General features: G+C 42.1%; 3 protein-coding genes across 10 annotated transcripts in view; 1 reads left to right on the top strand and 2 right to left on the bottom strand.

Annotated features, from left to right (window-relative positions):
- LOC127007139 (probable serine/threonine-protein kinase DDB_G0278665) overlaps nt 1–3,239 on the top strand; it is a 36,915-nt gene extending 33,676 nt beyond the window's left edge. For all 3 annotated transcript variants that reach the window (XM_050877806.1, XM_050877805.1, XM_050877807.1), the window contains 2 exons: nt 32–184; nt 779–3,239. In XM_050877806.1, the coding sequence (XP_050733763.1) occupies nt 32–184; nt 779–928 (303 nt within the window). In that variant the 3' untranslated portion in view covers nt 929–3,239. The remainder of the gene's footprint in view (nt 1–31; nt 185–778) is intronic.
- The window catches only part of LOC127007140 (G patch domain-containing protein 3-like), an 82,995-nt gene that overhangs the window by 45,277 nt on the left and 12,257 nt on the right, over nt 1–25,461 (bottom strand). The window lies entirely within an intron of this gene.
- LOC127007142 (uncharacterized) overlaps nt 1,626–25,461 on the bottom strand; it is a 95,642-nt gene continuing 71,806 nt past the window's right edge. Inside the window, exon 12 of one of the 3 annotated variants that reach the window (XR_007760084.1) lies at nt 1,626–1,868. The gene's annotated coding sequence lies outside the window, so the exon portion shown is untranslated. Of the gene's footprint in view, nt 1,869–5,348; nt 7,621–25,461 lie in introns of those variants that run through there. The other 2 variants (XR_007760085.1, XM_050877813.1) reach the window with 2 other exon arrangements.

The raw sequence follows: 25,461 nt of genomic DNA, 5'->3' as shown, positions 1-25,461 counted from the left end.
AGTAAGTCTACATAACCCTCTTGTCTGCCAGATGGCTCGCAAATACCTGGTCCTGCAGCAAGAGATTTTTAACCTGAGACAACGAAAGACGACCCTGGAGGAGAAATTGTCCCAAGCGGAGAAGCTGGAGCGTATTGGCAACCAGCGCTACCAAAGCAAGATACAGGAACTTGAGAGTAAAAGGGTCAGTGGTGGTGATTGTGGTAATATTATAGTTATATTGTTGGTATCTATTAGCAGAGGTGTTGTAATGATGGAGTGCACCACATCATGACTACAGCACCTAAGTTTACATTGATAAGTTAAATTAGTCATGAGTTTGAGAGCTATATGTATCCCAGTGCAGTTAAGAAGTTATAGCACCTCAAAATTTAACACTGCATCCTCGGTTGGTGTTGATAAGTGCTGGTAGAAGTAGCTGTGGGTCAGTTGGTTTGTTGCCCTGATTTCTATTCTAAAGGTCCAGGTTCAATTCCTGGCACTCAGTGGTGTATATTTCAAGATTATTCAGTGTGTTATTACAGTTTCTCTGATATATCGGTGTATTTTACAGCGTCTGTGCTTTAAATTAAATGCTTGCAGTAGCTAGAGCAGAATTGTGAGAAGAATGCACACACTCAAACGGGAATCCATTTTTTGTATTGAAGAGTACTCATCTGTGTATCATTGCTGAGTTTGTTATTTTCTAAGAAGGGGAGAATAAGAGGAGGAGGAGGAGGAGGAGGGGAAGACGAAATTTTGTTATTGTATTTATTCCATCTGAGTTTTCTTTCTCCAGGAGAGCTTACGACACAACCACAGCAGACTGAGGCAGCAGCTAGAGCAGATCAGAGCAAGGCAGGAAGAGCAGAGGCAGAGACAGCAGCAGGAGGAGGAGGAGGATGGGGATGGGGAGCCCACACTGGACCTCTCCCTCACCCCTCCCTGATGTTTTCTCACCCCACACCTCTCCCTGATGCCTCTCCCTTACCCTCTCTATTGACCTGAGAGGCATCTGCTTCTGTGCCTTGAGCTGATGTTTGTTGGCAGGAAGGGATGGATGGAGGAGGGTAATGGTAAAGGAGAGAAGGAATTTTGGGGTGCAACTGATTGATGAAAGTTAAAGGGAACAAATATAATAAAAATAAGGAGAATCTTGGTGAAAAAAAAGGAAATCATTTAAGGTGAAAGCATAAGGGAGCAGAGGAGGGGAAGTGAAAGATCCTGATGATAGAGAAAGCTTTAAGTAGTCAAATAAATGAAAGTCTTCTTTGTGTGAAGGATAAGAATATAAAAGTGGTGAAGGCAGGGAAAGCAAAGGAGGAGGAGGAGGAGGAAAAGGAAAGAAAAGGTGGTTGTATTCAGTGAGAGAAAGAAGTCATTGAGGAAAAGAAAAAAATGTAAAGGGAATCCTTGCCTCATGATGAAAAGGAAGAAAATAATAATGCAAGAAAGCAAATTGGCTGTGGGATAAAAATCTGACTAAAATTTGTGGTGGTGAATGGAAAAAAAGGGTAAATGGAAGTGAGGAAGAAATTGTGGGTGACGGAAGAAAACTGGCCATGGTGAGCTTTGTGTGGTTGTAGTGTAGCAACCAAACACAAGAACTGATGCTTGCCATGTCTGGTGATTAATTTGATGGATGCTTGTGTGTGTGTGTGTGTGTGTGTGTGTGTGTGTGTGTGTGTGTGTGTTTTAATGTTACGGCTGACAGGAGCTGTGAATGATTGTTTCCTTATAAGCAAAAATGGGAGGTCAAGAAAAAAATCAAGTAAAATTGAAACGGAACAAGATTAAGGTTAACAATATAAATAGTGAAGCAATATCATCCTTGCTATCAAGTGAAGCAAATTTGAGTATGAGAAGCAAATTGAGTCAGATTGAAATACCTAAAGAAGTGAAATTTTTACTTCATTACAGCAGCCAGAAAAAAAAATTAAGCATATCATGAAAGTTAAGAGATTTGCTCAGATAAAACACCAGACAAAAGGCAATAATGATAGTAATAATAATATATAGTCATGTTGAAGAGGAGGAGGAGGAGGTACCAGAAGTTTGTTTAATACCAGAATGGAAAAAAAATCAGCTCCACTTTTTTTACATGTCAAAGTTCTGGTGTTGAGACATTGGTACCATTTTACAAACTATTTATTTACTTTTTCACATGCATCTTACTTAAGGGATGTGAAAGTGCATTTGGTTTTTATGTATATTTGTATGTTTTTTATTCATCATTGCAATCCCTTATGGGTGTTGTTTAATGTTGTGTGATATATTTAAAGCTGTTTAGTTAGTTGCATACCATTTTTATATTATTTGTTGTATGTAGTTCAAGGTGTATGATTTATTATGTTGATTGATCATGATTGAAGGCCAGAGAAAATATGTGTGGTTTGAAGGAATAGGTTTAGAAATGGATAGGTTGGAAAATGTGATATTGAATGGGCAGCAAGGGGAGGAAATGTTAGTGTAGAGGACATGGTGATTTAAGTGGAGGCATTAAGAGGGGGAAATGTAAATGTAAAGGGCCCAGTGATTGAAGGTCAGGCAGCAAGAGAGGGGGAGAAAATGTGAAAATAAAGGACATGGTAATTGGGGGGCAGGCATAAAGAGAAGGAAATGTAAGTGTAGAAGGTAAAGTGACTGAAGGCCAGGCAGCATGGGAGGGGGAAATGGGAGTATAATAATTGAAGACCTAGCGCTAAGTCAGGAGGCGCAGAAGAAAATTAAAGTCGCCTTGATGAAAGTATTATCAAGGAAGGGATTTTGATTTAAGGTGTGAAGGAAAGGTATCGTGTGAGGGCATTATGATGGGGCTGTAGAGGAAAATAATGAAAGACTTGCAGCTGAAGATAACTTTGAGAATATACGATAAGGGCTAGCAAAAAAGTATTTGCATAGGGTATATTAGAGTTAGTATGTTATTGAAGAATTACATGCCAAGTGACTTGCTTACTAAACATATGGTTGGGTAAAAGAGGAAGGAGAGGAAAATAGAGGTTGTGAGTGAGTGTAGGAGGGAGGTAGGAATAGTCATGAATATTGTAATATCGAGGTGAGGGAAGAAAAGAGTGGATTGCATCCATAGCCAGGTATTGAGAAAGGAGGAAGGAAGGGGAAATGTGAACAGAACAAGAATGTAGTATTTTCATTGGTATGTGAACATTATTAAACATTACTTGCTGGCCTGTGGTAGGTCTTGGGGCCATATAAAGTTGTTCACTTGATTGGTATTAATTTATAATGTATTTGGTAATCAATTGATTGTTTGAAGTTGTTTACAAATATGTTAGAAAAAATTGCCAGTATTTAGAGGAAAAAAAGAAACCAAAAGACAAGGGCCTGAATTCATTTGCTTCTGAGGTGGGAAAGTGCTCCGATCATGACTTTTTATCCAGTTATTAGTTATTAATTTTCAGTTGCTTATGGCCGTAGGCATTTTTAAAGTTTTCAATTGTAGTTGAGCTTTCGGCAGTCTGCCTGTGCCTAATCTGGACTGACCTGGGCAGATGCTTTAGTAGTACCAAGAATGAGCTTTTGATAATTAGTTACAATACTCCCTTTTGATTCAGTTGTTTTGCATAAAAGATTATTATATTAAGGGATTTGTTCAGAACTCATAACAACAGTATTCTCACATCATGGAATATGAATACAGGCCAGCACATAATCTGATAGGATTTTATGTAAAAGAAAGACAGGTTTTGGGTTTTTTATTTATTTTCTTTTGTACAACTTGTCTCGGTGGCATTATCGTTTTGTCTTGCTGAAAAATTCTAGCACTCAGTAATTCAAAAGCTACTGTGTAAGGAATGAAAGCAGTCGGTCAATTAATGCATACACTGAAGGGGCACATTGCCTTGCCCACCCTATAAGTTTCCCTGCAGACCCCCTTCCAATCCTAAGGCCCTGTCCACGCTATTTGGCAGTGCCTAATGGGTAAACTGCACTGATCGTATTTTAATCACTTCTCAAGCAGTGTTACCAGATGGAGCAGTTCCCAACAGACTTCACACTATTTGGCAGTGCACTTACTGGGCAAAATCATGATGGGCATACCCGTCTGTAAGTTGTGAAAAGTTTCCTATGATGGGCGTTTCACTTGCGTTTAAGTGTGGACCATGATCAAAAGAACTACGTTGATCCAGGTGTTGACAGACCCATTTATGAGGCTGAGTGTATTAATTGAAGGGTTGATTCCCTTAACCAGTGTTGTTTAGCTGCCTCCATATTATTGGGCAGGTCCTGTGTGTGGTTATACACTCGGGCATAATGCAAAACAGCAATATGATATTAATGGCAGCCAGAGGGCAAGTTTCTATTAGTTTGAGACTTGTGTATTTGTGCATGGCCTGCCACCCCTTCCCCCACCCCATTTGTGCATGGCCTCATATCAGTGCCACCCTCCCCCCACCACCCCATCCCATTTAAACGTGTGGAGTGAATTGGGATGTGGTAACCATGTTTGCCCATTGGGCATTGCCTGATAGTGTGGATAGCACAAAATAACTCAAAGCAAGATCCACTGCCTGCTCAAGTCATGAGCTTTGTGGCTGCTCCCTTGGTGAAGGAGCAAGGATACAGCCCTGCCTCCTGTGTTAATAGGAAAGAAGCTGGATATGTTCTCATACTCACTTTTCACACAGCACAGGCCAGTCAACAGACCAACAATCCTTCTAGGAAACCCACAGGGTTGCAGGAGCTTCTAGGGTGCCTCACAGTGCACTGAAACTTGAGGATGACATAGGCTACAAGTAACCGGATCTCCTGTTGAAACTCATGTCAGTGTCAATTGACCAAGCATGAACCTGGATTCCTCAGGCCTCTGCAACTTCAGCCATTTACTGTGAATCTGCATGATCAAAACATGGGCAAGTACCATGACTAGCACATGATTGTTGTCTTTGACCTTGACAACCTGAAGACTTGGTTTAATGTGCTTGACACCCTTTAGGACCAATATAAGGCTGTCGCCTGTAGAGACAACAAGAGCCTATGTCAGGGTCTCAATAAGGATGTCAAAGGTGATTTCAGTGTTAATGATTTCTTGACTTGCTTACCAATCCCTGAAAATCAGCGAATGTTATGAGCCTCACTCTCAAGTAAGTGATATTCAAACAGCACAGCAGACAATTACCTTGTGGCAGACATGGATAGGTAGAGGGCTCATTGGGCTCAGTACTTTGAGCAGCTATGCATTGCAAACCCTTCAAGCAGCAGCTTCCAACTGGGTTACCTTTATAGTTGATGCTGAGTTGCCCATTGTCAATACTCTATCATGTCTTTATTAGTTTTGAGAAGGTGTGGCGAGGTTGTGTAGTGGAGTTTCAGCTGATGTTTGTTAAATCATTATGAAGCTGCCCATCAGAAGGGCAACCATAAACCATGGGTTGCTTGCTGTTTTGATTGGCCTATGGTACCAGATTTCTGTATGTCAGTCAAAATCAAATGCAACCCATGGATCTTGGCCACCCCAAAGGCTTATAACAGCTCTGCAATGAAGTTACAAACTCCAGAGGCAGTTCCACTCCTCAGCCTTGCCACAGCTTCTCCAACTAAGTCAAGAGATGGTAGGGTTTTGTCATTAGATGAATCAGCATCCACTAAAAGTAATCAATCAGTTAAACTGCCACTCAAAGGGTTCCCCAGGCATAGCTGCTCCAAGTACTCAGCATAACAAGCCCTCTGCCCATCCATGCTTAATACACAGCACCCACATGAGAGGGAGAGTTGTATTGTAGCTTTCAAAAGGATTGATAAAGAACTTGGGAGTCCTTTTTGACTCGATGTCCCAGTAAAACTCCTGACATACCTCTGTCTTCAAAGGAGATCTCCAATCCTATGAGACACAGCCTTATATCAGTCCTAATTCCCAGTAAACATGGCAATGTGACCTCTATGTTCTCCAACATTGAAGCAAAACCACTCCTTGACCCCACCAGGTACTCTTATGCACTTCTTTACAGCTTGGAGAGTTTCACATTTGAAGGTCCTTGAGGGTGCTGAGTGCACAATGAACCAATATGCAACAAGGGATAAGAAGTCAAAGGTGTGCTTCAGCCCCACTCACACTGGACATGTCTACAGTTTCCCCCTAGATAAGACTAATAACATTGCTCATGTTAGGATCACTATGATCCAATCACTTCAGCTGGATTTCTAGTCGAGGAATAAGGACGCTGCTGATTGGCGGGCAGTGTCTGACGTTTCCATCGCCCAACACGGTCGCATAGGTTCAGAAAATTATTTTTTTACTTAGCCAAGCTGTTACATAAATTACACAAACTTTGTTGACATCTTTGACTTAAGCAGTGCTTGTACAACTCAACACAATGTTCCGAACTCAATGGGGTAAAAAATAATGTAAATATGGTGAATGTCAGAATAACATTTAATGTTTATACCACTTTTTACAAATCCTTTTGTCTCTCATATTGCACTTTATCTAACATCGGAGAGTGGCATCATATTCACATGGATTTTATGCACGAGAACAAACGTTTTATTCTAAATCATCAATGGGGGCATATGCCAGGGGATGTCGCCTCACCCGATTCTAAAACAATCTATAAATGCTGCAAACACTGACAAGTCAAAAGTGGTATAAAGATTCAATGTTATTTTCTGACCTACTCAGCGTATTTACTTTGTTTTTTACCCTATCGAGATTGAAAAATCATGTTTTTGTTGTACAATCATTACTTTATCCAATGATGTCATCAAAATTTACCTACCTTGTGTGACAAATCAGCTAGTTCAAGAAACTGAGTATTTTCTGATCCTACGCTAGTGTGATGGAGATGTCAGACACCCAGTCCGCCAACAGCCAATCCGCAGTGTCTGTACTTACTCAATAGGAGGTAGGGATCCAGCTAAAGCCCCTTAGTCTCAGAGTCCCACTATATCCACCTTCAGCCTTTTGAGATGATCAGTGTGAGGCTGAGGATGTTCCAGGTGCCCAAAAGCAGAACTTTCGAAAGATTTATCTGAAGTAGGCCCAATTCAGTGCCACATCTGCACTAAGAGAGATTTATACAAAGAAATGTGACTGTGATACATGAATGTAGTGAGTCTATGACCAATGGGATGGGATGAGGTGAGATGACACACACACACACACAGTGGCAGACTAGTTAATCTAATATTTCCTACATAATTTAAGTTTTTGGTATAATTTTAAAATATGCAATCACATGCAGTCAGCAAAACGACTGCCTCTTCTCAGCACACTGATAGATTACACGTTCATAGGTTGAGTAGTGTCAAGGAGGGTTGGGGTGCTTGACTGTCAAGAAGTATAAGCAAGACTAAAGGCAATTTTACACAATGCAATGCTAGCGTCTTCAATGCTTTATATGCAACTGTTTATAGTGAAAGCAGTCTACAAGCTTAACCTCTGACTTTGACTTTCCCAGGTAATATACATATGTACTCACATAGCTGAAGGCTTTACCCTAAAGAGGTCACATCACTGCCCTCACCTTAGGGACTCCCTAGCTGTGGCAGTCAAACCTGACACACACGCACACACATGCCTGAACGAAGCTGGCAGGGTAAGCAGAGGCAGTGACGAACTGAATAGCTTTGCAGCCAGTGTCGCATGAGTTGACCACACTGCTGCATCCAATCTGAACAATCTCACTGAAAACAACACAGCACTTTAAGACAGGGTTATAATATACTTCAAACAAGAATAGAAACGATTATGCCTACATTTGTTTTTGAAAATTTAATCACATCCTAATATCTCTGTATCAATTTATAAATTATTAGTTCCACCATTTGTCATTTCTAGTAGATTAAGTTTGAAGGACTATGCTATGGAATGAATGTTACTGCCAAAGAAGTTAAGATAAATAAGCCTGAAAAACTGTGCTGGGTGTGGCATTTCATGATTCTGATTTTGAATGGGCAGCAATCCACTGAGACTCCAGCATGGAATAATTTGCATTTACCTCTAGTCTTAATTAAGTTTTGTGAGATAACTGTCTTCATTAAGTGATTGCATTATGAAAATAACTATAAGCAGAGAATACATGCATACTTGTAGTTGAATCTAAAGTATGTAGAAAAGACCAATTAAGTGCTAAGGAAACGCTATATATAATAATAACAACGAATTAAATTATGGGTAAAAAAATAGTGTCAAATTACATGTGTGTAAAAGTTAGTGACACAAACATGCAATACTCATGCAAAGTAACACTTGTAACAGCTACACATGCTGTATTAAAATAATGGTGTCTTGCGATTCACCTTAATTTCTTAATATGATCCAGTATTTTTGATTTGTTTATTTTTATTTTCTATAAAATTTCTTTGAATGGCAATGTGTTCAACTGACAGCATTTTATATAAAAGAATGTGGGCATGTGTGTGTATGTGTGTGTGCACATGTGTTGACAATAAAGAGTGAATAGAATAAGGGTATGTCTGTGCCTTGAGTGTGATTGTTTTGTGTTCAGGTAGAAGGTGAAGAAGGCATGGAAACAGATTTAGGATATGGGGACATAGTGGGTGCATGTAGATAACAGGCCTCAATCATGTGTATTAAATGTCCAGTTGTTGTTGTTGTTGTAAATTGTATTACTGTATGATTTGTACATGTTATATATACTGTATTTTGTATTACTAAGCAAAATAAATTTCTTTTACAGTACTGATATTTGAATTCCCCAGTTTTTTTTTATTATGTTGGGGATAATAATGGTCTTTAGATAGGAATGGTGGTACTCACTGGCAGCTGTTATGGTTTTAGTGGGGACTCTTTAATGTAATGATAGTGGTGAATTAGTCTAATCACAATGTTCACAATCACAAACTATTGATACCCAACAAAAATATCCTTCCTGAAACTCCTGCTGGCAAGTGAGGCACACTGAGGATAAGGAAGATTTATGGAACTCAACTGTCAACTCTACTCATTGCTAAGTAAGTTGTCTGGTTCTAGGCAGAGTTGTAAAAAATCATGATGTTTTCTAAAAAAAAAAAAAAAATATTGATTTATTAGATTTAAATCAGATTTTTTTATTTTTTTGTTATTTAAATGATTTTTTCTACATCAATCCTTATTGTTTCCACTGATTATTTGTCTCAGTCTTATGAGGCCATTTTCTTGAATTAAACTTGGCCAACGTTAAATGAAACCATAGTTTAATATACATTACCCAATATGAGTTTTTCACAAAAATCATAAGTAGGACTAATAGTTTAATCAGATCTGTTACGTTAAAGTAACTGGTACATAAATACAAAGAAACAGAAGAGGAACTCCAATCAAACAAACATAAAAAAAAAACACCCTATCTATTTTTATGCTTTTGAATATTTTCTTGAAAGAGATCGCAATGAGATATCTATATATATATATATATATATATATATATATATATATATATATATATATATATATATATATATATATATATATATATATATATATATATATATATATATATATATAATTAAAATCATTAGATATTTTACTCTTGATATAACACTTAAATAATTTTAAATACAGCATATTTAATTTTGATTTAAATCAAGATTTTTTTTACTCTGATTTAAATTGATTTAAATCACATGATTTAAATCAAACTAACCCTGGTTCTAAGGTATTAAAGTGCATCAAGTATAACATGCAATAAATTAGTAATGATACTGAAATAAATAAAAAAATCCAACACAACATCCCCAGGCTTAAATGAAAACTAAAACAAACCTCTAAATCTGAAAATGGACAAATTTCACTCACTTTTGTATGCTGCTGTAACTACACCTGCTTGGCCAGGGGTAGACAGTACTCAGGTTTGACAGATGCAGAGAAGCAGGCCATGAAGGCAAGGTTGAGGCAGCAGAGGGCAGGGGACAGCAGCAGGGGCAGCCAGTGGTACCAGGTTGTGCCTCCTGACCACACAAGCCTGCAAGGTGAAGACTCATGAGCTGATGTCTGTTCTTGATGGATATCAAGAATGGATGCAGACTAAGTGAAGGAGCGTTTCCTTGGCTTTTCACCTCGGAGAATCACACCAGGAATCTAGTGTTGAAGGTACAATTGCTCCATCAACCTGAATGACAATGATTGCAAATACCTGGACCAGTTCAATGGTTGGGTTTGTATGCCAGTCATAACACTTAAGACTAACTAACTGCTTGTATATAACTAGATGCAAAGTAGTAACAAAATCCTGACTATATTAGAAATAAAGTCTAGAATCAGAACATTACTAGTACCTCTTTTACCTAGCATCCAGAATACAGAATAAATAATCACAAACAACCCCTGCTGGCAACCTATAGGCTAATATTATTCATTAAGTAAAAAACACAAGAAACTTCTGCCAGCTTACCAACATGATCCACACACATTTTTGTCTTACTCTGTATCTCATTCTACATAAGACTATGCAAGACCCTACATAGTACCAATAAAACTACATGAAACCCTACATAAGGCTACATGAGATTACATAAGACACTACACAAGACTCTCAAACTAACTCCTGTCATCCCTTTCTGGTAACAGCATTCATGATAGTTTGATACCCCTAGTTCAGTGATTCCTTCCCTGAACTGATCCCCTGAATCCTGTCATAGCAAACCCTTGTTATGATTCCCACTGTCCTTCCACCCCCTCAACCAACACACCACAGGGACAGGAGAACCATCTGCTCCAGGAAGATAAGCATCTGATACACAAACGACTTTGTTCTTGTTCCTTTGACTCCACCGACATCGACAAAGGTGAAGAGGAAGACGAGGCCCATCATGCCACTGTAGAAGATGTCATCCAGCTGGTGGCAGAGTCCCCGTCGCCGGTCGTGGGCAAAGAAGGCTCGTGTGCAGGTGGTGCGGGGTAAACACGTCAGCTGGGGCAGACCATCATTACTTTTACCATAAAGATTAAATACAAAAATTAATGCAACTATGTCCACCCAAATGCCAGACTTAAGCTAAACAGATTATAATTCTTAAGTGAGGGGTATTCCTATTTCTTGAAACATGTGAGAAAAGTACCAATTGCTGTTTCAACATGATTTTGGGTCCCAATCTTAGCATCTAAGTCTCTTGTAACAATTAAGAACTAGGTTTTATGCTCTTTCATTGCTATTTCCACATCCATAAAGCATTTCTATTTCGTCATAATAGAGAATTGTTGTCAGTGTATAAGCCACAAGTAGCTAAATGACCTCCTTGCCAAAGCTGGTGGAATCTCATGAGAATGCAAACATAAAATTGATCAGGACTAGATATAAAAATGTAAAGAAACAAGGAAGCATAACTCCTAGAATATCTGCAACTAAAGTTAAAAATAAGCTAAGTGAGGAAACAATCAAAGAATAAATATTTATGACACCCAACAGTAAGTTCGACAAAATTGAAAAGGTGACTGGACAGCACACATTGTTAAACTTGAGTACATAACACCCAGGTAACTTCACACACCTGCACAAGTACCCAGCATGTCATGAGCAGCCAGTGGAGAGTGGCGACAATGAAGAATGAGATCACAAGCTGGGAGGCGAAGAGGGCAAAGCTCATCACCTGAGGGAGGGACGAGGGAGACGAGGAGATTAAAATGGGTCCAAATGGATCATAAAAATATCTAACTTTAGTAACATAAAAATCCATCACATAAAAACTACCCATAAAACTCTTGTTGATTCTGAATACAATAAACGAATGGAACAAAAGTATAAACATAGTGTAAGCTAAAATCAATTGATCTTGCTTTAAAATTTAATGTAAGAACCAAACCCTTGGCTCTAAATCTATCAAAAGAGGATTATACTTCTCTGCATGTGAAAAATACTAGGACCTCTACAAGTACCTACCATATTCTATGGGCTCTAACTGGAAACGAGAACAGAAGAAAAAGGAAAGAGGTAAGAAGAAAATAGAAGGAATAATGACTTTTACATGAACATACATCAAAGTTCCCTTCAATGCCACCCAGAATTTTCTGAGGCTACATTCTTATTATCTCCCTATCATTATACAACACATGGACTACTTTTCTCCTGATCACACACACATACAATACACACCAAACACATACTAAGAACACCTTAAACTCCTTTCCTAATGAACCAACTGACCTGTGACACAATGGAGCAGAAGTGAGCGAGGGTGAGGAGGGTCTGGTCAAGGATGGAGAGGTTGGAGAGGCTGGGCTCGGTGAGGCGGGTAGCACGGACGAAGGATGAGACAGACCAGGCTAGGGTGAGGAGGGAGGACCACTCGGAGAAAATCTGGGCCACCACTGTGGAGATGAGGGGAGATTAATAGGTAAAATTTGGGGCATTTGCTATAGCTGCATGTGGCCTCAGTGCTCATCTCTATCACATTGACCCTTGAGACTGTGGCAAAGCAATACAAGATGAAGAAAGATGATGGAAGGATAAGAGGGGAGGGGTCGTAAGGAATTAATGAGGAAGAACTCATCTACAGCATCATAACAGAGATGCAAGAAGGAGGTTAAAGAAAATGGTAAAGATTGTATATACATAATATGTGAGGATTATGAACCTTTTTGACCATAACTATAAGGAAGACATGGCTTGCAGAAAGGTTTAAAGGTAAAGTTAAGCACATTCACTATAGATGTGTATGCTTAATGTGGCATAGTTTTATTAATGTAGGCTACATCATACATCTTTTCAAGCTCAACTAAAAAAAAAAAAAACTTTTCAGGGAGAGTGATACAAAGAAAGTGTGTTGGATGTAGCTACTTGTATATGTACTACTACCTCAGTGAAGCATGCCATTATAAGGTATATATGTATCATTTTCCTATAGCAATGTAATGATAAGATAATAAGAATATGTAACCTCTAAAAATTCTGGGTGGCATTGAAGGGAAGAACTCCAGGAGGGGGGGGGGGCAGCCAGTTGGGATGCTGTAAATATATACAGTATTCATCTGTCTTAATGTCCCTGGGGAGTATCAGGCGATAAAATGACTTAGTCATTAAGAGACAAGTGAAAAATATATTCATAATTATTGCTCATTTATAACCACCCCTACAGTCTACCTCTCTACCCCTCTTTTCCAAAAACAAAATGCTGTTTCCGGTTGTTTGCTTTTGCTATATTTTCCACTGGTAGTCTGTAAAAGAATTCCTGGAAGATAAAGAAAAGTAGAGCCACACCCTTCTTCCGCAGCATTAGCATTCCGTCTTACACGTAGATCCTCCCAGCAAGCCTCCACCGTGGGGTCGGGGTCAAGGTGAGAGGCGGTGCGGAAACTTACAGTTAATTCCGACAAGCCTTTCGTAGAGGCTGTGGGTATTTCCAGGGGTAGTTTCAGGAGCCTAGAGATAGTCTGACAAGGCTTCAGCACCATGAACGTGGATAATATTAATGAAAACATGACTAATCTCCTTTGTGGCCTTTGTGAATTGTTGTGAGAGCCGACCCCGACACCGATACTCAAGCCGTTTGGATCAATTTCCCTATTTCACGGCGCAAAGAAATCAACTGACACCCGCAATCTATGTCCAGTGTTATGTACGGAACGAAGGAAACCTGGAAATTATAGTAAAGGGACGAAATTCTCCAAAAACAAACCTCCTTCACACAGTTGCTCTCAGTCCAGCCCGCCGCCATTACATCCACTGACCGACTCAAAGCCTCGAACCACCAAATTGAATCCATGAATCCGTATCGAAGCAGTTGGCGCAATTTTCAAACCAAGGAATCGGTACGTTGCAATCTGATTTTATTTCAGTATCGTTTCTATGTTGATTTACACAACTTGCTGGCTGTCATGTGTGTGAAGAGACGCCTAACCTTACCTAACTGTAACCAAAGCAGACACTATATTTGTGTACACAGTAAATTCATATATGCTTCATCAGTAATGAGACTTATTACCTAACACAATGAGATTTTTGTCGATTTATGCCATAAGTTGCCCTCTATCATGTGGCTGAAGATACCCTGCATTTACCTAACCTAGCAAAAAAAGTCCAAACAGTTGTTATAAGTTGCCGTCTATCATAACATGTTTCAAGATCCCCTAAACACAACCTGACCTAACAAAAAACAAAGTTACCATTACATGTAGGGCTAGTTCCTCGGTTAATATCACGTAACCTAGCCGTCAATCAACCTAACAAACCTATCACTCAACTAACAAATTTCCGAAGTTACCAAATGTCTGTATGATTATCTATGCTTCCCAACTTATTCCACTCCAAAGACGAGTTCATTCACTTGACCTCAGAACATAGATTACAGCGCGGGTTGGTTACTCACGTGTCTGGCTGTAGTGTCCGTTGCGGGTCTGCGCGGGGAGGGTGCGCGTCATCACGTACAGGTTGAGGATGAGGAGCGGCGCGGCTTGGGACAGCGCCTGCAGAAGCTCAACATTGGTGGCGTCCCTCTCGGCGTGAATCCAGCGAGCCACGAAGCTGCCCCAACGCCCGAAGCATTCTGCGGGGGAGGAGGGGTCTTGAAGGGGGTAGATATGGGGGTCGTGAAGGGGACTTGCGAAGGGGGCAGACAGGGGGTCGTGAAGGGGGAGGGGTAGTAAGGGGGAAGGGGTCGTAGGGGGAACGGGGTCGTGAGGCAGCAAATACGGGGTCGCAAGAATGGGGTGAGGAAACATGGATACTTTATGATATGTGTTCGGGGAGGGAGTGTGGTTGGGAAAGGGGTTGGGAAGAGGCATGATACACAAAAAAGAAGCGGGAGGGAGATTATACACGCAACAAAGTAAAAGGGTCTTGAATGAATAACCTGTACGTCGGTGGTGGGCGCGGCAAACCAAGATGGAGGTGGAGGCTTGGAGCGGTGGGCGGGCGGTGCAGACATGGGCGGGCGGGGAGGCGGGGGTGAGCGTGAGGGCAGGGGCGGGAGGAACTTCGCAACTGGCCGCCAGCATCACTTGGTCCACCGATGCCTCCTCCAGCACCGTCTCCGCCAAGCTCTTGTTGCCATAGTGGAGGATGTCGAGTTGTCTGAAGCATCACGAGGAGATATGTATCATCATTTTTCACCATCATCATCATCATCATCAGCTATCATCACCACTAACACCGCACCACCACAAGTAATCGCCCCGACCACTACTAGTCATCACCACTTCCAGCACCATTACCATCTATAAAATCGTCCCATACACCACTATTAAGTCATCACCACCCTCACCAGCATCACCACCACCATCACAATTCCATCTCATAGTCAGGATAATCGACCTTTGCCACCATAATGACCACTCACCACCACAGCGATTCGTATTGCCAACAACCATTTAACCATTCCCACCACTACCACCACTCTTACCACCCAACCCAACCACCACCAACAACCACAATTATTGCATCCCACACTCATGACAATACTTCTCCGCCACCACTTATATAACCAACCAGGCAACCATTACCACACCCACCACAACCACATTTACCAACCACATCACCACAATAACCACCACCACACCACCATCACCTTTAACTACCATTTCCACCACTTATCACTTCAAACACACCACCAACTTCATATACCCAGCTTACCCACCCACCTACCCACCCACTAACACCACCACACAATCACACCCACCATTCTCACTACCTCTCTACCTCGCTACCTCACCCCTCAACCTCCGGCTTACCTAAATACGGGAGCTTGAAGGAGGAGGTGGCCCACTATCCTTACAGCCCATAGCCAGGGTCGCGGGCGTGGATGCTTGGCTGATTCCTGGCACCACACCTCGTCGAACCAGTACCAGTAGAGACTAAAGCCGTTCACCAACACTAGAGGCGCCACTGTAGGAAGGGATGGAGGTGGTGAGGGTAAAGAGGGTGAATGGAAACGACGATGAGGATTGGAAATAATGGAGAGAAGAAGAAAAGGTGAAAACGATGATGGTGACGAGGTAAAATCTATGGAAATACTGATAGGAAAAATGGTAAGGGGAAAGAGGAGAACGAAGGTGAGAGAAAAAAAATATATGAAGGTGGTTGATGGGGTGAGGAACGATGGAAATGAGAATGAGGATGAGGATGAGGTATACAGTAGATGGAAGATGAAGGGAAGAAGGAGGGAGGGAATGAAGTAGGAATGACAATACCTTCCCTCTTCCCCTCTAATCCTTTACCCTCCCATCAATAACAACAAAGGATAATTTACGATAATGATAAGATAGTTTACGATCCCTCCCTCCCTCCCTCCCTTCCTCAACCTACCTTCAGTAACTCTTCCATTCTTTTTTCCTCTCCATCTCTCCCTCCAACCAATCTCTAGCAACCCTCCTATCTCTTCACCTCTCTCCCCATCTCTCCCTTCTACCTCACAGCACCTACGCGTCTAAAACCCTTGCCCAGCACCCACCGAGCAGCACAACGGAGGCCATGAACCAGTGCTTGGCGGCGGGGTCATCGTAGAGGTAAAAGGCGACCAACGCATCGGACACAAGCTCAAAGTAGAAGGTCACGATGGAGACGAGGCAGGTCAGCGCGTCCAGCCAGCCGAACTCCATGGTGTCCTCAGGTCGGGTCACGTAATGAATCCCCTGTGGAAGGTCAAGTGAGGTCAAGGAAAGGGTAAGGGTAGGGGAAAGGAAAGGAAAGGTAAGGAAGGGAAAGGTAAGGTAAGGTAAGGTAAGGTAAGGTAAGGTAAGGTAAGATAAGGAAAGGAGAGGAAAGGAAGGGAAAGGGAAGGAAAGGAAAGGTAAGGAGAGGAGAGGAAAGGAAAGGAAAGGATGGAAAAGGAGAGGAAAGGAAAGGAAAGGAAAGGAAAGGAAAGGAAAGGAAGAGAATGGGAAGGAAAGGAAAGGGATGGGGAAGGTAAGGTAAGGTAGGTGTAAGGTAAGGTAAGGAAAGGTAAGGAAAAGAAAAGGAAAGGAACCGTAAGGAAAGGAAAAGTAAGGAGAGGAAAGGAAAGGAAAGATAAGAAAAGGAAAGGAAAGGAAAGGTTAGGAAAGGAAAGGAAAGGTAAGGAAGGGAAAGGAAAGGTAAGGAAAGGAAAGAAAAGGGCAGAAAAGAGAAGTTAGCGTGTTTTAATATCTTTTCCAAACACAGTACACTTTTTAGTCAAACCCAGGCAGTCTAACCCTCTTTCACACCCTCCTTACTATTGATACACTGTTTCTGGCACCCATTAAAACTGATTTCAGCACCTAATAGAAATACCAGCACTACAGATAGACTAAGAAACATATGGACTTCAGAGGTTAGTAAATAGGAATTGCTCAAAGGTTCTGACGCCTATATCTTGCAGTTCCTGGGAAAAGTCAAACCAGATTAGGGAAAGATTGAAGGTTTATGTTACTGAGGGTTCGTAGAATATTATAAGTTTGTAGAATGTGTAAGGATGCGGAACGAAAGAGAAAAGGACAAAGGAGTGGGAAAGGTTTAAAGTATCAAAGGCATTGGTTACTATGGAAGTGATTTGGTGGGGTGTGCGAAGGAGGAAGAATACATGAGGAAGCGAGAGAAAGAGGAGAAAGAAGAGGTAGAGGAGGAGGAGGAGGAGTGCATCAGTTAAAAAAATTCGACTCAGTATTCTCTAAGCCTTAATGAAAGTAAAACAGTAAGTCGATGATGGAAAGAGGATGAGGAGGATGAGGAGGAGGAGGAGGAGGAGAAAAAAAGAAGAGTAAAATGGATGGTAGGAAGATTACACACAGAAAAAAAAAAGAAAAAAAACTCATAATTCACCCAACTTTAAATGAGACAGAACGTAAACTCCAGAAACAATGATGCAAAAAAGAGAGAAAAAAAAGCAACACCATCTTACGTAACGCTTAATCACCTGCCAATCAATACAGCCAGGTAAGGAGAGAGAGAGAGAGAGAGAGAGAGAGAGAGAGAGAGAGAGAGAGAGAGAGAGAGAGAGAGAGAGAGAGAGAGAGAGAGAGAGAGAGAGAGAGAGAGAGAGAGAGAGAGAGAGAGAGAGAGAGAGAAAGGCATACCTGTTGATTAACTTGAGTGGACCCTTAGTAGCCATCACATGTAGGAGAGCCGGCTATTATTGGCTCAGGTAAGAGGAGCGGAGGCTTGAGGTAGTAATCAGGGGTCCAGTCATGCAGGTGAGCGAGTGGATTTGGTAAGGTAATTCAGGTGAGTGAGATGATGAAGGTATGTGCTACTACTACTACTACTACTACTACTACTACCACTACTACTACTACTTCTACTATTGCTACTACTACTACTACTGCTACTACTACTACTACTCGCCTCCTTCAGTTCCTTCGTGATGAGGTGACCGGCTTCGCTTGTTGCGTCACACAGCTGCTCCGCTAACTCAGCCACGTCCTCCCCTGTAAGACACACACCTCTGTTACGCATCCTGTCTGCCTGTCTGTCTATTTGTTTGTTTGTTTGTCTGTGTGTCTATTTTCTTATCTGTCTGTCTGTCTGTCTGTCTGTCTGTATGTATGTATGTATGTATGTATGTATTTCTGTGTTTGTGTTTGTCTGTCTTTCTGTACTTGTGTCTGTATTTCTGTATTTCTGTCTGTCTGTCTATTTGTCTGTTTATCTCTGCCTGTCTGCTTGTCTGTCTGTCTGTCTGTCTGTCTGTATATATGTATGTCTATTTTTCTGTATTTCTGTCATTTTGTCTATCATTTTGTATTTCTCTCTCTCTCTCTCTCTCTCTCACACACACACACACACACACACACACACACACACACAGCAATAAAGCATCGCATGTGTGACCTCATATTTTCTTAACTAGTTTGCATTAGGTAACGTTCTGAAAATAACCCACAGCACCTTTTTACCTCTTTCTCATATGTCGTGGACGGACATATTACGAGGGGAAGGATGAAAATGGTCCCACACGCAGTTAGCTGAAATAATACCCTGAAACCGAGTCATTTTGCCTGGGAATGCATTTTGCTCTCCATTACCTCGTTTGACAATGTAAATAGTTCCTGCAGCTTGGTGACGCAAATGCTCCATCTTTGGTACTAAGTGGTATTAGGGGTAGGCGGTGGCTGAACTGGTAGCGTACTGGGCCCACATTCACCGCGTGATGGACGACGCGGATTCGAATTCCCACGCTACCACCTCGGATTTTTCAGTCACCGCCGAGTGGCTTAAAACTACCCACATGCTGTCCTGAAGACCACCCATCAACCCGGACTCTAGAGGAAGCCGTCCAAACAAATCAAGAACGAGTTCCGGGGGGCAGCATGAGCCAATGCAAGATGGCGCCACTATAAACACTCGCCTGCGCCAGAACGGGCTGGGCCGACCATCAGGCCCCACCTAGAAGAAGCCTTGGGCCGACCATCAGGCCCCACCTGAAAGAAGCCTTGAGCCGACCATCGGGCCCCACCTGGAAGAAGCCCACCGGGAAGATGCCTACCGGCGCAATAGGCAGCAAAAAAAAAAAACCGTGCCTTCGCAGGATCATCGTGTTGAACCAATGACTACCCCGTGATGCTGAATCGAGGCATGTTACTAGCTTAGTCCGTTAACGCCAACTCCGGCTATATGGGTACGTGGCACGCCTCCCGGATGCTCATAGGGTTGTTTGTACGAGACAAACCTAAGTGATAGAGACCAAGGGGACACCCACGGAATTCATGGCTGGGGTAAGTCGATCGATCCTGCCAGGAGGGACGAGATGGACAGGGTAGCTGCATGGGAGCTTGCTCAGGGGAACCGTCGAGAATGGAGGCCTCCCCGGGCGTATGCTCTCTGTTAATTAGTTGTTATCTTACTTGAACCTCGTGTAATCGACTTTATCATTACAAACATTATTTACGCCATATAATTTTCCTATTATTTTCCTATGAGCTGAATGCTATTTTCGTTTCGCCTCAATGTTGGTAGATTAACGTGAGACCCTGCAGCAAACTCAATTCCTCACATTATCAGAAAACTGCGTAAAAATGACAGCGCTTAACATATATATCACCTTAAATTATTAAACCCGTGAAATTACGACGAACACATCTTGCAGTATATTAACGCATCATGAACGAAATAGCCTACAACGACAAACTGGTGGAGACATTTGAGTAATCCTTCCCGGCAGTAGTATTACTCTTCCCGGCAGTAGTATTACCCTTCCCGGCAGTAGTATTACCCTTCCCGGCAGTAGTATTTACCTTCCTAACAGCAGTGACCCCCCCTCCCTCCCCCCACCTTCCCCGACTCGCTGCTTCAAAAAAAGGCCCAGACGAGGAAAACCATCAACACGGGGGACGCCGAGACAGTTATTTTACACTTCCTGGAAAGGCGTGTGCGTGTCTCTCTGTGTGCGTGTGTGTGTGTGTGTGGGGGGGGGGGGGGCACTGCAATACATACATATATACACGTACATATGCATACTCTCCTGTTGCACTGTTATTCTCTCTTTCTCTCCCGTGTACACTCTCCCACCCAAGCATTTCCTCTTGATTAAATTCTCTTTGTTTAATTCCCTTTTTCCATCTATTCCGTTAATGAGAATACCCTCCATATCTTAGTATTTACTCCATATGTTTGTTTTTCTTAGTATTCTTATTTGTCAGTTTATTTTCATCACCTGTTTTACTTTTCTTCTCCATTTTCGCTCCTCCGCCTATTACTGTTTGTACTTGTCTCCTCCTCCTCCTCCTCCTCCTCCTCCTCCTCTTTGAAAATAAATCGGAAAAAAGTAATGTTAAAACTGTATAATTCGTTGGTTCGACCCCAACTAGAGTACTGTGTGCAGTTTTGGTCTCTCTATTACAGAAAAGACATAGAAAAGTTAGAACGAATTCAACGGAGAGTAACAAAAATGATTCCAAGGTTGAGAAATTTTTCTTATGAACAAAGGCTTAAAGAAGTAAATTTATTCAGCTTATCAAAACGAAGAATGCGAGGCGATCTAATAGAAGTGTTTAAAATGTTTAAAGGATTCAGTGATATTAATGCAGAAGATTACTTTACAATTGATCAATCAAACAGAACAAGAGGAAATCACAATTTCAAGATGTGGTAAGAGATTCTCATCGCACGAAGCCAAACACTTCTTCAATCGAATTGTTAATGTTTGTAATTCTCTATCCTGTGATGTCGTTGATAGTACACCAGTTACGGCCTACAAGAATAGATTAGACAAGTATTTTCAATCCAACCAGCAACTAAGATATTAATCATTGTCGTAATAACGTTAAGATCTTTCGAATACTGGTGTCCTTGTCCGCTTTTATCGCCCGGTTAGTGGAAGCATTTAATGGGAGTTCCTTCCTCTTTCCTACATAATTTCCATGCAGTTTTTTCATGCTGCATGGTTCTTTTTCCTTTCTTGCCAGCTTTGGCTGGAGGGATGGGGGGGTGGGGAGGAGCCTTCGCCTTTGCTGTCCTTCATCTTCCACCTTTGATTAGATAGTTAGTGTAGCTTGTCACAAACAGCCTCGTTAGGACCTTCAGGTCTGCTGTTGTTTGTTCTTCCTTTGTGTTCCTCCTCCTCCTCCTCCTCCTCGCATGCATGTCTCCGCGTTGCCCCTCTACCCACACGCACCTCTCCGCCCATTCCCATGAGGCCAGACCAGAAATAATACACTGATCCATAAAGCTACTGGATCTTATTATGGCGTGACATTTGCAGGCGTGTGTTTTAGCGTGGGTATGTGTTTCTGCACACACACACACACACACACACACACACACTAAGTCTTACACTCACATATTGACTTTGTGTTTTATAGAAAATGTAGGAAAAAACGAAATATTTCCAAATTCTTGATTTCATTACAAATCTCCTTTTATGCTTTCTTTCCATACCCCTCTCTCTCTCTCTCTCTCTCTCTCTCTTTCCATTTATCTGATTAACACCTGTGTGTGTGTGTGTGTGTGTGTGTGTGTGTGTGTGTGTGTGTGTGTGTGTGTGTGTGTGTGTTTAGGAAAAATGAAGAGCATGAGGAAAAAAAAGACATACAGAAAATGAAGAGGAAGAAGATGATGAAGATAAAAGAAGAACAAGAATGAGAATTATAATGAGTGCCAATATTTCTTCCTAGATGCCAATTGACGTACACACACACACACACACACACACACACACACACACACACACACACACACACACACACACACACACACACACTTACCTATATCATCGAGGGAAAAGGAAGAGGAGGAGGAGTCGCCGGTTGGAGTGGATGAACTGGAGGAGGAGGAGGAGGGTGAGGATGGAGGAGCAGGAGGAGGAGGAGGAGGAGGAGGAGGAGGAGGAGGAGGAAGAGGAGTTGGAGGAGGAGGAGGGGGTTCAGGGGGGTCTGGGGGGTCAAGGTTTCGTGTGGTCAGGTCATCGGTCACGTCATCAATCATAGGGAAGGAGAGGTCATCACAGAGAGAGAAACGACTTTTATCTTCCTTCTCTTCCTCTTCCTCTTCTCCGTGTCGTCTTCCCTTCCTCTTCCTCTTCCTCCGCCTCTTGGTCAAGCTCTCCGGGGGTCTTAGAAGCTTCAAATTTGTGTCGAGTCGCAGTTTCGAGGCGTTTTGATTCGGGTAGTCCGCCATTCGGTTCATATTTTCATCTTCTTTAATCTTCTCCTTCTCTTCATCTTCGTCCCCCAGGGTGATAAGGTCCCCAGTGACTCCTACGTTCCCCTCGCTGTCCCGTGGGGGATGGGGGTTAGCGGGGGAGGTTAGGAAGGGGTTATTTTGCCTATGGTGGGGAGGAGAAGGCGGGGAGGTAGGAGGAAGGGGCTGTAAAGGAGGGGAAGGGGAATTAGTGTAAGGGGAAATGGGAGAGGTATGTGGTGGGGAGAGGGGAGCATTAAGGGGTGGGGAGAGAGGGGTGATGGGAGGCTTGGGGAGAAGCTGGAGTGGGGAGAAGTGTGACTTATAGGAAGGGGAGACAACGGGTTGGAGCGGGGGGCATATAGCCGGGGAGAATGGCGTGTTCTGGGGAGGGGAGAGGGAGGAGGAGTGGGAGGATGTTGGGGTGATGATTAAAGTTGGGGAGATTGCTGGGGAGTTATGGGGAGGGGTGAGGACGTCGAAGGGACATGGTGGGGAGGAGGTGGGAGGGGAGAAAGCAGGTAGGGGAGGGAGGGGGAGGGAGTACGGCAGGGAGGGAGAGACTGGTGGGGAGGAGGGAAGAATACCCCAGCCCCTCCCCTTCCTCCTGAGGGCTCCAGCATACCTCCCCAGGACTCCTCCCCTCAGGAACGGGTGGGTAGGGAGAGGCGGAAGAGGGGGATGGGGATGAAGGACTGGGGTGAGGGCGAGGGGAGGGAGGTTGGGGATTTGCTGGGGCATTTCCTGGGGCGTACCTTGCTCATCTCCTTTTTATTGGGGGGGTGGGGAAGAAGTGGAGGAGAAGGGAGGAGAGGGAGGGAGGAAAAGAAAAGGAGAAAGAGGAGGAAGAGAAAGGTTAAGAAAGGAAGAGGAGGTTAAGAAAAGGAAGAATGAGAGAATCCAGGGAGTAAGGGAAGAAAGAAAGAAAAAAAGGCGGAAGGGCAAATTAAATCTGTGAAGGAAGGGGAGGAAAAGAGGGAGAGGAAGGGGTACAAAGGAGAGGAAACAGAAGAGGAAAGAAGAGGAGAGGAAGGGGTAGGGGAGGAAGAGGGGGAGGTTACAGGGGAGTAGGAGAGAGGGATGAGGGTAGAGGAGGTAGGGGAGGACTGAAGAAGCCTTGAGACCTGTTAGAAAGAGATGAAAAAAAAATATTAGTCATTCAAATCATAATTATTTTTAACAACATGTGAAGTTAACCGCGGCAAGCAAATTCCGTAGACCTTTACACGTTACTAATATTTTTGGGGTAACCATTTTTATTGTTTTACTGTTATTAATAATGTTGTTTTTGAGTTCGTAGGCTTTAGGTGAATTAGCTGTCTTTGTGGTATTCATGTCTGTCTGTCTGTCTATCATGTGTGTGTGTGTGTGTGTGTGTGTGTGTGTGTGTGTGTGTGTGTGTGTGTGTGTGTGTTTGTCTCTCCCTTATTTAAACACACTTTTCGTTTTCCTATGTTTAATTTTTTCCTTATTTCTTTCCACCTTCTTCTATTCATATTTACTTCCCTCCCCCTTTTTTGTCTCTCTGTCCCTTGTTCTGTCTCTCCCTCACTCTCTCCCTTCCTTCCTCCCTACCTCTCTTTCTCTCCCTCCCTCCCTCCCTTCCTATCATTAACGATTAGCCAGCAGAAGATAATAAGTTTAACATATGCCTATTATTACAACCCTTCCTCCTCCTCCTCCTCCACCCCCTCCTCTTCCTCCTCCTCTTACTGACATTTTCTCTGGCTATGAATAGAAAGAGACAGGTGGAAGCAGGGCCGGGCAAGCAATTAGATAGACAGGAAAAGGTAAGTAAGGAAGATTAGGAAGAAAAGGAACCAGTAAGTAGAGAGTAAGAAAAAGTATGAGAGAAAATGTTGAGAAGAAAAGAAAAAAGAATAGCATGCGAGGAAAAACCCCAGTCCAGGAGAGAAGAGTGTAAAAATAAATAGGAAAAAAGTGCATAAAAAGTAAACCCTTGTAAAAAAATATAGAAACGACACGAAAGAGAATAACAGAGAGAAGGAAAACGTTGCGAAGAAAAAAAAAAAAATAATATATAAGAAAAGGAGAAAAATGACAATAAAAAAGAAAACATGAAAATAAATAATTAAAAAACACAGCATAAAAAGAATAAAAAAACATTGAAGAAGAAAGGAGAAAAATAACGAAACAGTAAAAAATAGTAGAAATGCATAGAAAAAAAGAAAACAATGTAAGATAAATAAAAAAAGGTAGAAGAGAATAATAAGAAGGGGAAAAATAATGACCTACCTAAAATAAATGACCAAGGAGAGTAAACAAGAGGAGGAGGATTAAGAGGCAAAAGAAGAGGGAGGAAAAAAAGAGAGAAAATAAAAGGAGGATAAAACAGGTGACTCTCACCACTAATCAATCATTCCTTCACCTGTAAAAACCACACACACACACACACACACACACACACACACACACACACACACACACACACACACACACACACACACACACACACACACACACACACACTATGTCCTTTCCATTTACCCCTCTCTTCTTCTCCTTTCTCCTTCCTTAGTTATTCTCTTTTTCTTCTCTCTTACTCTTCTTTTTCTTTGACCTCCCTACCATAACCTTTCTTTTCCTTCCTTCCTAGTTATTTTCTCTCTTCTTTCTACCTTTTTCTTCGTTCTCCGTAACCTAATCTTTTCTTTTTCCTTTGACAAACTATTATTCCCTAGTAATTTTTTTTTTTGTGTCTTCCATCTTCTCAGTCTTTTCTTCCTCCACAGTTACTCCCCTTCTTCTCTTTCTACCCTCTTCTTCGTCCTCCCCTAACCGCTTAACCTTTCTTCTTTTTCTTCCTTTTACAAACTATTATTCTCAAGTAACTTTTTTGTGTCTTCTTCGTCTTCTACTCGTCTTTCTCCTTCCTTCCCAGTTTATTCTCCTTCTTTTTCTACCTCTTCTTTCACCTCCCCAATCTAACCTCATTTTTCACCTCCCCTCCATTCTTCTTTTTCTTCCTTTGCCAAACTATTATTCCCAAGTAACTTTTTTG

The sequence above is a fragment of the Eriocheir sinensis genome, chromosome 34 (assembly GCF_024679095.1).
Source record: "Eriocheir sinensis breed Jianghai 21 chromosome 34, ASM2467909v1, whole genome shotgun sequence".
NCBI lineage: Eukaryota > Metazoa > Arthropoda > Malacostraca > Decapoda > Varunidae > Eriocheir > Eriocheir sinensis.
The sequence above is the reverse complement of the archived record's forward strand: the minus strand, read 5'-3'. Positions and strand labels throughout refer to the sequence as shown.